Below are 14,026 nucleotides of genomic sequence, written 5' to 3' on the forward strand. Positions count from 1 at the left end.
ATCAAAACCACTCTTGGAGAAACTATTTTGAGGGGTGGTGGGGTATAAAGTGCTGAGGTAGGAAGGGAAGGTGGCTGACATCAGAATGACCAGCTCCTCCTGAACCCCTGCGTATGTCGGGTTGTGGCCTGGAGGAAGATGGCAGGTGACAGTCACGGCCTGTAGGTTCATGATGAGGCTTTATAACTAAAACAAAGGTGCTTCTATAGCTCGTTTGGAGATGTTCTCAAACGAATCCAACAACACTTGTGTCTATGATGAAATCACGAACCAGGGACAATTTGTCCTGTGGTCTGGTCTGTGTTTACTGAAGGTCCCACAGCAGGGGACAGCCTCAATCTCCAGCTAGACAGAGCTGACTGTTTTAAAGTTAATACTTTTATAGTGGAGCCTACTAATACATCAGTGGCTTACTGAATCCATGCTGCTTTACCTAATCTTGGAAAGGAATATAAGTTTTCAAAACATCATGAGGAGAGCTTATTATAAAAAGAGTTAGTTCTCTCTGTACTTTCAGGTTCTCATGTGCCTGTAGTTAACTTCTTTAAAATTGCAACCTGAGGCAGTTTAACTCCCTGAGTGTTACAATGCTGAGGGTCACCCACGAGGTGCTTCTGTTGATGAACTCAGCTTGAAAGCTATGTTGACCTTTGGCATTTAAGAGTAGACTTAGCGGAAGCCGGATGTGGTGGTGCACGCCTTTAATCCCAGCACTCGGGAGGCAGAGGTAGGAGGAGTGCTGTGAGTTCGAGGCCACCCTGAGACTCCATAGTGAATTCCAAGTCAGCCTGGGCTAAAGTGAGACCCTACCTTGAAAATAATAATAATTAATAATAATAAAGAGTAGACTTAGTGGGGCATGGTGGCGCACACCTTTAACCCCAAAACTTGGGAGGCAGGGTTGGGGGGACTATTGTGAGTTTGAGGCCAGCCTGAGACTACACAGTGAATTCTAGGTCAGCCTGGCAGTGGTGGTTTGATTCAGGTGTCCCCCATAAACGTAGGTGTTCTTGATGCTAGGTTCCCCAGCTGATGGCAATTGGAAATTAATGCATCCTGAGGCAGTGTGTTGTTGGAGGCAGGCTGGTGGGTGTTATAGCCAGCTCCCCCTTGCCAGCGTTTGGCACACTCTCCCATTCCTGTTGTCTACCTTATGTGGGCCAGAGGATGATGTCCACCCTCTGCTCATGCCATTGTTTTCCCTGCCATCATGGACCTTCCCCCCTCGAGCTTGTAAGCCAAAATAAACCTCTTTTTTCTCCCCGCAAGCTGCTCTTGGTTGGGTGAATTCTACCAGCAATGAGGACCTGGCTGCAACACTGGGCTAGAGTGAGACCCTACCTCAAAAACAAAAGCCACTAACAACATAAGAGTACACTTATTTGCTCACATTGAAGCTGCAATATATAAAGAAAGGCAAGGGTGGGATTTTTTGTTTGTTTGTTTGTTTGTTTTGTTTAATAGGCCTAGAATACCTAGCTTTTTCCAGGGCGTGGAGAAGACCAGAAGTAAACATTAATATTGTCATTTTCCAAAATTAATTACTTCTGCATTCCTACAGAAGCCAAAACTGATTAGTCTATAAGATAGTGAGGAATGAAGACTATATGTGAAATGCCTAGTATTTCCTCAAGGCAGAAGGCAAAACATTATTCATTCTATTGATCTAGAGACACAGTGGCCTTTTCTCTTCTCCTGGCCATACATGGGCCAACTGACTCATCCACATGGGTCCTTCCCTGATAACTCACAGCCCACTGAGCTTCCTGCTGTCTGACTGTCTCTCATCCTTAAAAGACAGTGAGATACAAATCTTAAAATATTCTCTCTCCTAGGCATCTATGTCCATCCTGGCTACAGCCAGAGTTCTGGGCCTAAGTATTATATTATTATATATTCTATTTTATATATATATATATATATATATATATATATATATATATATATACATATACATATATATATATATATATATATATATATTATATTATTATTCTGGACTCAGCCATCCTGCCAATTGTTTCATACATGATAGCAAGATCCCAATGGATGTAAGAACTGGTGCATAAAGTGGGTTCAAAATAAAATAAAGAGGTTGGGGATCAAACTCAGTTGGGAATGGGCTTACCTAGCATGCACAAAGCCCTGAGTTCAAATCCCAAGCATGACCCTAAACCAGACATTGTGGTACAAGCATTGGGAAGGTAGAGGAAGGAGGATCAGAAATTCAAGGTTATCTTCAGCTACATAGCAAGTTTGAGAAAAGTCTGGGATACAAGACACCCTGTCTCAAAAGTAAAATAAAATAACAAAACAAAATAAAGTAGAACCAAATAGATGCTCCTCTTTGATGGGAGCTGAGTAGGTGAGAGTGAAAGGGATCAAGATAATGATTAGTAAAAATAATAATAAAATAAGACTGTGAATGTGAAAATTAGCAAAGATCAGGCTGGAGAGATGGCTCAGAGGTTAAGGTGCTTACCTATAAAAACTAAGGACCCAGGTTTGATCCCCCATTACCCACATAAAGCCAGATGCACCAGGTGGTGCAAGTGTCTGGAGTTAGTTTGCAGTGGCTAGAGGCTCTGACATGCCCACTCTGTCTCTCTCTCTCTCCCTCTCTCTCTCATAAATAAATAAGTGAATAAATAAATAATTAAAAATATTTTAAAAATTAGCAAAGACTGAATTCTTGACTACTTATGAATCAATAACTCATTCATTTAAACTCTGTTTAGTTAGGATCTATTGTGTGTCAAAGACTGTTCTGGTGCCTGAAATACGACAGTGAAAAATACAATTATTTCTATCCATGAGACAGAGGCTAAAAGTAGGCCATGAAAATATATACACCGGCAATGCATGTGTTTAATTAGATGGTGATGCATGCTATTTTTTTTTTTTTTTCGAGGTAGGGTCTCACTCTGGCTCAAGCTGACCTGGAATTCACTATGGAGTCTCAGGGTGGCCTCAAACTCTTGGCGATCCTCCTACCTCTGCCTCCCGAGTACTGGAATTAAAGGCGTGTGACACCATGCCAGGCTCAATACATGCTATTTTTAAAATGAGAGTGGAAGAGATGGGTCCAAGTATGCCAGAGTGGGCAGTGAGTTGAATTTTAATAGGGTGGTTGGGATATGATTTCTTGAGTGATATTTGGATAAATACTTGAGAGTGACAAGGAAGGAAGGGGAAAGGCATTCTCAAACATTCTAGAACTTTGCAGGACAGCAGCAGAAGTACACCTACTGTGGATAAGGAAGACCGGTGATGATTGCAGTGGGATTCATGTTTAAAGTTTCCCCAAGCTGAAGACAGAGGAGGATGACAAGGAACTGCAGAAGCAGAGGACTTTTAGGGAGTAGGGTATATTTGGTTCACAGGGGCCCGCCACTTAATACCAGGTCCACTGGGAGCCCACCATTTTAACTGTCCATCCTCTGATGCTGTAAAAACTCATGGCATTTCAAGCAGCCCCCACATAACTGAACCTCCACATTTCCACACAGACTTATCACAAAAATGATGATGGGATCAGCCACCCCACTCCCGACCACAGGGCGCTAAGTGACATGCAACCCTGGCGGGTGGTGGGGGGGGCACAACTGCTAATGGGGAAGCTGGTCTTTGGCGAGGGGCAGCCATGATGTGACAGGCTGATCTGTGTCACTGTGACCTGGGAAGTCGGATGCACTTCTGGTCCATTAAGAGCAGATCTTGTTAACCCAGACTATGTCTCCACTTACTCTCTTGACTTCTTCTTAGCGGTGGGGTGGGGCTAAGGGCTGTTGGAAGAGTCAAGATGAGTGTAGTTATCGGTGTGATCTTAGCTTCACAGCTGCTCTCTGAGGTCAAGTGCATTTAAGTATGAAAATGCATTTGCGCACTTGCACATGAAGACACTCAGGCTCTGGACGCATGCTTTCTCCCAACGCTGGGAAGGAACGCTCTATGGGATGGTAGAGACATTCCTGCTTTGCCAGGCCTGATCCTTCTCTTCTCATCCCCAATGGTAGAAAGGGCAAGTGAGTCTCCTGGGCCTCTTATAAGGATATTATCATTCATCCCCTTCATAAGGATGCCACCCTAATCTAACCAGTCGCCTGGGTCCTCACTTTTTACTACCATAGCACCAAGGATAAGGTGAATTTTGGGAAAATACCAATGCTCAGATCATAACACCCTTCAAACATTCCAGGGTGTGTTCAAGCTACCGGTGTATTTTCTCCTCTCACACACAAGTTGCACCATTACACTCATGCCAAAATATCACTCCTCCACACACTGAGCAATCTCCTTCATGCCAGACACACACGGGACAGAAATATAAATAGCACACATCCCCCAGGGGATCACAGCCTAACTCAGGCCACCGGGGTCCATGAGATACAATGATTTATGTCCAATGCTCTTGTCACAAGGATTTCTGCCCTGTCGGGGGGAGAAAGCACCGAGTGCCCCCAGAAACTGAGAAGTTACCGGACAGGGTGGCAGCATCTCTGACCTGTTGTTTTCAAAGCAAACCCTGAAAAAGAGAGTTGGAATCTGGGGGTTCTTCCAGAGAGGGGAAGAAACACAAGCCCGCAGAAGTGAGGGCAGGTCACGGTTAGTCTGCTGGGATCACTGAGCATCAATTCAAAGTAGTCGTGTGCGGGGGTATCCAGAGCTAAGCACCCGACGGACACTTTCCCCCAGCGGCTGTACTATGTATGAGAGGTGACTTCAGACGCCAGACACGTGGGCACTATATCACTGCAAAGATGAGTAGGTCTATAGCTTTCCGTCAAGGACTTTCACTGTTTGAGAGGTAATCTCTTCTTTTGGTGGGAGAGGGGGCAACAGGTCTCTCCAGATGGCTGTAATTCTCCAGAGACGAGCCCTCTGCACGCTGCCGTCAGAACGCGGCTCCAGCGTCCTCAGCCCCTGCGGTCTGTCCTAATGAGGGACCTCTGGTCCAGCGAGCGGTGCTCCTCCCTGCAAGTCACCCATGGGAAATGACTGTCTGGTTTCAGCCGTGCACACATCTGCACCAACACAAAGACCAGCTCGGACTGCAGGTGTGATTTCCCTTCGCTCATGTGGCCAGAAGAAGTGGCATTCCAGCACCCAGGAGTGCCAACATCCAAGAGGCCAGCCTGAGCCGTTCCTCCAGCTGTCTGCAGATGCCCTGCAGATGCCCTGTAGTCCGGCACCTGGGGCTGTTCACCTGGCCTCCTGGCTGCCGAGCCGTTGCCATGACAACCAGCAGGGGCAGCAGAAGTGCAGAGGGAAGCAAACGTTGAGCAAGGAACAGCAGGGCCATCAGCGAAGCAGCCATAAGAGGCACCAGTGGAGGTGGGAGCTCCCCTGAGCTACTCTGAGCCGGCTCCGAGTCGAGGCTCAGCCCCAGACAAGTGATGGCAGGAGGACAGCTGAGCACATGCCCACAGGCTACGTGTCGGGTTGAGGGAGGTGGGGAGCTTATTCCGTGATGGCCCAGCCTCATAATGGCATTCCAGGAAGTTGAGGACTGTTTAGGTAAATACGTGAATGAGATTTTAATAGTGAAAACTGATCGACACTGATTTCCCACTTGTTCCTGAGTAGTACAGATCCCGCTCAGAATTTGGATTTTGTTTTCCAGTGGACAAATATGTCTGTGCAGGGAGGAAAACATCTACTTTACAGGGGAGAGCCAGGCAGAGAGTGTTGAAAGAGCAGCAATGGCTCACCCCGAGGCACCTAGGCATGAAGGCATTTTGTTACCCACCATTGAAAACAGTTGTCAAGAGTGGATGTCTTCCCACATTGACAAATGGTCAGTGAGGTGCAGTTAGTGAAATATGTACATTTAAACTGATGTCCCTTAGTGAATACACATGACAGAGGAGCTAGAACGCTGTGTTTGATTGGACCTGGAAATTCCACATTTTGTGATGTACCATAGAAAAATAACCTTGGAGATGGAAAGAAATAACACAGGGATGGTCATTATTACAGTGCTTATAAGAAAGAAAAATGGCAAACAACTGATATATCCAACAACATAAACTATTAGATGCTTTGTGGGAGATGTTATTGTGAACTGTAGAGGAGTATTTCTGAGATATATAATTTCAGGGTCTGCTTGGAACATAGAGGAGGTGGTGGGATGTGGAGATCAATCTGATTGAGTTTGCAGACACTTCGCAGTGACTCTTGGAGATGATTACGTGCAGTCTTATTCCCGGCAGTGTCTCAATAGGCCTCACACTCAGTACTGCAAGAAGCGCAGAGCAGTGGTGGAGATGAAGATGTCGGCACCAGCTCCAGTCCTTCCTTCCCCTCCAAAGAACCTGCCAGGCACTGACTCCCTGCTTCCCTCTGAGAGAAGACCCAGAGTGGCAGGCTGAATTTCAGCACCCCACTGACCACAGTCTGGTTTCTTAGTCCTCTACATACAAGCCAGTGAATTCTAGTCATGACGCCGTGAGTGGGGCAAGTGTTATTGGCTATGCATGCGCATGTGTGTGCTTGTATGCAGGCACGCGTGTGGGCTAGCATTCCGAGAAGAAGCATGCACGCATGTACTGCTTGTGAGTAATGGATCAGATCATAAAATCATTTAGAAGATTATATATATGTATATAATCTTCTAAATGTATATATATATATATGTATATACATATACATATACATACACAAACATACATACATACATATATATATATACATACATATATATATATATATATATATATATATACACACACACACACACATATATAGGTACATGGATATAGGTGATATAGTAATAGTGTGTGTGTGTGTGTGTGTGTGTGTGTGTGTGTGTGCAGTTCAAAGGTTAGCCCCATTGCTTTGTACCTGATTCTTTCAGGCAGGGTCTCACTGAACCCAGAGCTCACCACTTTACCTAAACTAGCTAGCCAACAAGCCACAGGGATTTCCTGTCCCTTGTCTCCCCCAGGGCTGGGACTACAGGCATCCACCACTGTGCCCAGCATTTTACATGGACTCAGGAGATCCAAACTCAGGTCACCTAGCTTTTACAGAGCAAGCACTTTCTGCACTGGTTTACCTCCTCGTCCCTGCGTTAGGAGATTCTGCCATCACATCCCGGGTCGGCTCTAGGTGGTAAGGGGGAGGAAGCTGTTCTGTCCATTTCAAAATGCTTATAGCTACCTTTGAAATTTTCAACATTTAGCCACAGATACTTCTTAATGGGAAAAGAGAAATTGTTATTCATAAGCAGTAATGTTACTATCAAATCAATAACCCTCATTCCCCCCTCTCCCTGTAGACACGTTATTGCCACTTTGTGGTTAAGCACTCCTCTCTCTCTCTCTCTTGCAGTTGGAATTCATAGGTCTTAGTCAGTATGCTCATGGTTTTTCCATCAGCCTGGATCTCATGCGCCAGAGCAAAGAAACTGTACCATGGCCCAGCCATTTGACTCTGATGATATTAGCCTACTATCTCTTCTCTCAAGTCTTGGGCATGAGAACCTTGAATGGAATTCTATCTGTACAGTAATGCCTGCAAAGTTAGAGGCAGAGCTCTGAGAGTATTTTACAGGGCCTGGTGGGAACTATGAGCAGCGAAGGGGAGGTTCTGGGCTGTGGGGCATGGAATCCCCCCTGCGCCACGTACCTGCCTCATCCGCGGTGATGGTGAGCTCGTTGCTGGGCTCGCTCTTGCCAATCCGGTTCTTGGCGTACATGCGGATGCTGTAGGTGGAGGAAGGATGGATATCAATGATGGTGGCCGAGTTCAGCTGAGGGGAAACATCTTTGGTTCTCTGAGCAGAATCCCAGGAGTCTTTTGGGTTTTGTTTTTCAAAAAAGAAGAGATAGAGACGTGAGTTTTTTTTCTCTGCCTTTGAAAGTTCACAACAGGAATTTCTTTTTCTTTTTTCTTTTTTTTTTTTTTAAAGAAAGGAAAAGAATGAAGGGAAGAAAGAAACACATTACACCCAAAGTGAAATCTCAATGCAATATTCCCAGTTTTCTGTCAGAGTTGGTCATCAGAGGGGACATGAAATCACACACGCACTGGCAATGCTGTGGGGGACATAGGGTTAGGTGACCTTTGCACAGGGAGGGTCCTTGGAGCAAACACAGAATGGTGACTGTGGGAGACCAGGAAAAGGAATATGAGTGTGGAAGTTGGTGCCATGGAAGCTCAGGGCCACTTAGACCTTCCTTCTACAGAGCAGTGAGACAAGCTGCAGGTAAAGCACCTGTTCCCCTCTCCCCTCAGATTCCCCTCTGCTAAAAGGCACAACACACTCAGCAAAACTCCTAGCCCTATCATATCCTTTCTCCCCCACCCAGAGTGTGATAAAATGAAGACAATTCCATACAAGTCAGTTTCAGCTTCTAGTAGAAACACCTCTAAGCAAGCATACTGAGTAATTCTAAGTTTTTGAAGTTATTTCAACCCTAATCCTTGGTGGCAGGAATTGTTTCTCAGCCATAGCTAACCTGAGTAATATCCCCTGTGTAGAGTGCACAGCCATTATTGAGCCTGCGGGAATTTTGGCAGAAGAATTTTAGGGATCCACAAAAGGGGTCCTTCTATCAGAAGAGCCAGGGCCATCGTTGAATGAGAGCAGGTGGCCACAAGCAGAGGTTGGTTGTGGAAGGCCAAGGAAGCTCCTGAGACCCTGGGTGGAGATGACGCCTGGCAATTCCCACCCTATCCAGTGTCCTCTGCTGCAACGTCTCACACACATGAAGGTATTTCAGGAACATTCTCTGCGGATCGTAAGCTGGCAGGGCAAAGGCCACTCTCGTCACGTGGCATTGTATCGCCAGGGCTGGCTTAGTGCCTGGCACAGAGCAGACCCACCGCAAATGCACGTTTTGTAGATGGGTTCGTGGAAGGCAAGGCCATTGGCCTAAGAGGCTTGTGCATGGCCACTATTTTTTGTCACACGAGTGAAGAGCTCGGGAGGTTCAGGGGTGTTCCCTGCTCCTGGGTGGTTCTAAGTGTAAGAGAGTTTGAAAAGTCTATGAAAGATACACATGGCATGAAGACTGCTTTCAAACGCCCTCACTTCTCAGAAGTGACACTTAACAGAAACCGGTAATTGATGCTGTAGTGAAACGAAAAGGTGTATTTTGAATTGGGAAGACTGGAGGTGGAAGGCTGTGGCATAGAAAGAGAAAATGTGCCAAAAATATGAATGACGGGAGGATGTGACTCAACAGAGGATCATGGAACGGGAGGCATCCATACTAGTGAATGATGACCAGCGACGAGCCTGTCTCAAAGAGCTCCAGGCCTTCTGTGGAAGATACTTTCTTACAGGAAGAAGCCACACAGCATTGCAAAGTACAGAGTGACCTGCTGTCTGGCTCTGGGACGATGCTGACCCTGGGGTGTAGGCGGCCTGTGTCTAGACAATATAGAAACTCTTGGAACTTCCAGGACCAATGGAGACACAGCCCCTTTTCCCTGCAGCACGGTTCTGGCATGTAGAAGAGGCTGAGGACTGACTGACTACGTTTGCTCCCACATCCCAAGTCACAGGAAGGACCAGAGCAAGGAGAGAACAACCCTGCATCTTGCTATGAACCGGGATCCTCAACACCCTCTTTCCGTACAAACTTTTCCCTGTGAAACAACCTTGCAGTGTGACTCAGAAATCCTCCTGGTATTATATTTGCTGTCTTCCAGAAACCACAGTACCTCCTCCAGGTCGGGAGATCTGTGGAAATTCCCCGTGCAATTCATTACTTGCCCTCCCACCAACAAACACCCTTCACTCAGGTTTTCACCCTGAGATTCTTGGATTTGCAATCCTACCTTCCTGTTGTGGTTGACTGCTACTAAGTTTACCTTGACTGTGCGCCATCATCATTTCTAGGTGAATTTACCTGCCAATGTGCAGTTTTACCCTCCCACCAGGGAACTAGGCTAGATGTCTGACAACCGTGGCCAGGTGGCCCTCGTGTCTATGGGCACATGGCAAATGTCAGAGTCTGTTTATGATTGTGTTTGACACCTGCTAAACCTTAAACTCTGGGGTGTGGTGTCCAGGGTCCACTCGGTAAAAAAGCAATACTGTCTGGATCACTCTGAATGACAGGTGAAGTTTGGAAGAACTGCTTCATTTGATTGAAGCTTAATGACAACCTGCAAAGCCAGACACAATCAGTCTGTGCTCTACAGCTGGTGAGACATGGGGATAGAACATGACCTCAACCACGCTATGCCAAGCTGAAGGTTTTTCTGTATGGCCTTCACATGTTCTGCAAAGATACCTGGCCCAAGTATGTTATGCTAGAACAGGGTCTCTGAGAAGCCAGCAGCAGGCTCGATGATGGCCAGGAGCAATGCAGAGAGACAGTTTGGTCAGACACAAAAGAAGAACACTTTAACAAGAATCACCACAACATTTACACATTTGCAGGGAGTAAAAATGGGAGGACAATACAAGATCAGACTGTAACCCAGTTCAGTCATGAGAACCATTCATTGAAAAGTGGGCAGCATATTATGTCATGCCCACAGGAGGCTGGTTGTAGGGGCAGGGAAGTACAGAGTCCACCACTGCCCCCTAATTCCAAAGACGTTCAGGAAGACTGAGTAGCTTACAGAATGCTGAGTGGCTGAACTCCGCTTACAGGTCAGACACCTGACTCCAGAGGATGGCAGGTGATTAGAGACCAGGGTAAGGTGGTAGACTTGGCTTAAAAGGAGTCTGGTAGAGGCCAAAGATTGAATGAATGTGGCTGACTGGAAGTCCTGGAGACAGAATATGAAAGGGGGCTTGGGCAGATACTGGTATGGGCACAGTGGGAAAGCTCTTCTTACTGTCCTCTTCTCCACTGGGGCTAATGGTCCCTTGGAACGGTCCCAAGGAGTTCTGGTGGAGAACCCCATCTGCCCAGGGGAGTTCAGGTTTCTGGCCTGTGTGTCTATATTGCAGTTTACATGGAGCTGTCCAAGGTTCTGTCAGCCTCCAGCGATCTGTGAAGCACACAGAGAGGTGGATATGGAGGACAGGCACTTCCAAGAAGAGAGTGAAGGAAGCAAATCCAACAAGGACAGACCAATGAGCTGAGGGCGACACTGGAAAGATCTGCTAAGGAGTCCACGTAGAGAAGACACAGTGTCCCCAGGAAGGGAGGAAGGCAGCCATCAAGGCATGTGGTGTGGAGGGCAATAGAAGAGCGGGTTGGCACTGGCTCCACAGTGCCATCCCCACCAGATGACGCTGGGAAGGGGCATATACTCCCCTGAGAATGCCAGAGTCGGGAGAGATGAGGAAAGAGAGACACGGGTCATTAGTTTTCTCTGGCAAATAGCAAGCCAAGGAAACCCACCTGTCTTCAAGTCATAGAAGGAATGCCATTTGGCCAAGGCTAGGGACGGATTCAAGAATGTTTGTATTGGAGAAGCCATGGTAAGAACGTGTGGGTGCCCACCTAGACCAGGCGGAACCCTGCTTTGGGGCTGGTGAGTTCCTGCAGCCTGCGTTGGGGTTGTTCTGGAATTGGCTGATAGTGGGAGGAAGCCTCTTTGCTGAGAACAAACTTCCAAAATGGGGAGGGAAGTTTTTGTGGGGTGATGGTGTATTGCTCAAGATGAGTCCATTATGATTTTGGCCTGTGTGCCAGGCTCTGTAGGACGAAGAGACCGGGGGAAGACGTGTGGGGCGCAGTCCATGAACTCGGGGTCATTTAGGACTCTCCATGGACAAGTTCTAAGCAGGAAACAAATGTTAAATAGTCACAGACCTCCAGAGTACATACTCCTATGAGTAGGGGAGGAGGACGAGTGGTCACGGAAGGCTTCCTAGAAGAGGTATGACTTGAAGGATCAGTTTTATATGAATTCAGGTGCATGATTAATTGCTGCTTGTCACCCTGATAGGATTTGGAGCTGTGATGGTAACAAATCTCTGGGTGTGTCTGTGAAGGATTTTCTAGATTAGATTAACTGAGGTGGGAAGATCATGGCAGTGGGTCCTGGATTGAATAAACAGGAGAAGGCTAGCTGAGTACCAGCATCCATCACTCTCTCTTTCCTCACTGCACCGAACGCAGTCAGATGCTTCACACTCCTGCCACTATGATGAAACAGATGCCCCATGAAGACAATGAGCACACACTCTGGTCGCCACGTACTACCCAAGTGGCACCTTCCTTCCTCCAAGCATTTCTACTCAAAGCCTACGGGTTCTGAAGAGCCTTGGCGCAGAGCCTGGTCATAGAGCCTGGCCTCCCTGTCCTGTGGGATTTCCCCAGTGACTCTCGTAGTCCCTGTTCCAACCCTCAAACTTCTTGGCTCCAGGGCTGAACAGATGTCACAGCCACACTGCTGCATCATCTCATACAACAGGGCACAGAGGACCAATCCCGAGTGTGTCCAGTTTCATGGAAGAGGAGCATGAGGTTCCACGGAGCTGGCCCATTTCTATATCTAAAGATGCTATTGCTGAGGGCGAGCCTTAGACTTGAGCTGCATAGAAGCCAAATGCCACACATATTTCCTACAACCAGACCTTGCGCTAGGTGCTAGGGACTTAGGGGAACAACAACAACAACAAAAATCAGAGTTTCTGCCTCTGGGAAACTTACAGGAGGCTTAGTCAGGGGCAGGTCCTGAGAACTCTTAAATGGCAGACAGTAGTTAAGTGAAGACAGGATTTAGGGACAATTGCTTGTAAGCATCCGTATGCATGTGTGAGCGATACAAAATGCTACTGTTTGTTAGGCGCTTGCTCCGTGCCAGGCACTGAGTGACAGGCTTTAGATGGATTCCTTCCCTAAAGAGTATCATTCCGCATCCATCCACTGACTGCCCACACATGCCGGTTATTTAAACCAGGGCAGAAACAGACTTAGTAGCCACAGGGACCCCCACCAGCTTCCAGGCCAGCTGAGATAACATACATGAATGGATGCATCAGTCAGTACACACCTACGGTGATATGCAGGAATAAACGGAAGCCCTAAGGAGGGGTGGGGACACTGTGACCCAGAGAAGGGCAGCCTGTGGTCTCTGTAATGCTCTCCTATTTCACAGATGAGGAGAACAGATGGGCAGCTAGAAGAGGGACAGGGCAGTAGACCAGTGGTCATCAGAGGACCAGCTTGAATTGGATTGCAACACCCCTGAGGTCAGTGGGGATGGCCACTCATGTCTGGCAGTAAACAATCCTCCCTGAAGGCAGCAAGGGCCTGGCTCGCTCCTGCTCTGTGGCAGGGACACCACGCACTCTGATCTGAGGACGGGCAGCTTCGTGCTCAGCCAGCGGGAGGTGGGGCTGTTCCTCCTGTTGAATGTCCTCATGGTGCCCAAGTGCGCTTGTCCTGTACTATCACCATGGGCCTCCACCTCCAGGGCCATCTCTGCCTCCCTTCAGAATTTTAAGACCTGAATTTCAGGACTTACATTATTTTGACTCCATCCAGATCCTATTTCTTTTTTTTTTTTAAAAAATTTATACGTGTGTTGTGCATGCATGTGTATATGCAGATATGGCTGCCTGTGTATGAGCACAGAGGAGAACATTGGTTTTCCTCTCTTCGATTGCTCACGGAGACAGAGTCTCTCGCTGAATACGAAGCTGCAGTGTTTAGCCCAGGTGACTCCCCACAGGACTGGGGTTAAGAAACATATAAGGACATGCCTAGCTGTTTACATGGGTGCTGGGTAGTTGAACTAGGTGGTCCCAGGCCTTCTCAGAACCTCGTGCTTGTAGCTCATGCTCTTGCCCACTGAGTCATCTCCCCCCAACTCCTGACCATTTCTTTAGGGCAATAGTAATGGCAACCGCTCTCTTGGTTGGTCCTGGGAAAGCCGGTTTGGCCCTGAAAGACCTGCGTTGTGTCATCCCCGTCCCAGGTCACTGTGTCTTCCTGAGCCACTGGTGCTTCGCTGCCACCTTTCCTAGGGAGACTGTGACTTGTGACTTGAACCCCGCTCCCCCGTATAAGGTTCTTCCTTAGGTCTCAGGCACATCACACTCCCACCCACAGCTCTGAGCCCAGGGAGCTGAATGACCCTCTGTTCTTAAGTGTGTTCAAGTGAC

The 14,026-nt window shown here is 47.4% G+C and overlaps 1 protein-coding gene across 2 annotated transcripts in view; it reads right to left on the bottom strand.

The window, feature by feature from the left end:
* Nucleotides 1-14,026, bottom strand: part of Dscam (DS cell adhesion molecule) — a 679,085-nt gene that overhangs the window by 133,698 nt on the left and 531,361 nt on the right. For both annotated transcript variants that reach the window (XM_004654491.2, XM_045151367.1), the window contains exon 15: nt 7,630-7,797. In XM_004654491.2, the coding sequence (XP_004654548.1) occupies nt 7,630-7,797 (168 nt within the window). The remainder of the gene's footprint in view (nt 1-7,629; nt 7,798-14,026) is intronic.

The sequence above is a fragment of the Jaculus jaculus genome, chromosome 5 (genome assembly GCF_020740685.1).
Source record: "Jaculus jaculus isolate mJacJac1 chromosome 5, mJacJac1.mat.Y.cur, whole genome shotgun sequence".
Lineage (NCBI taxonomy): Eukaryota > Metazoa > Chordata > Mammalia > Rodentia > Dipodidae > Jaculus > Jaculus jaculus.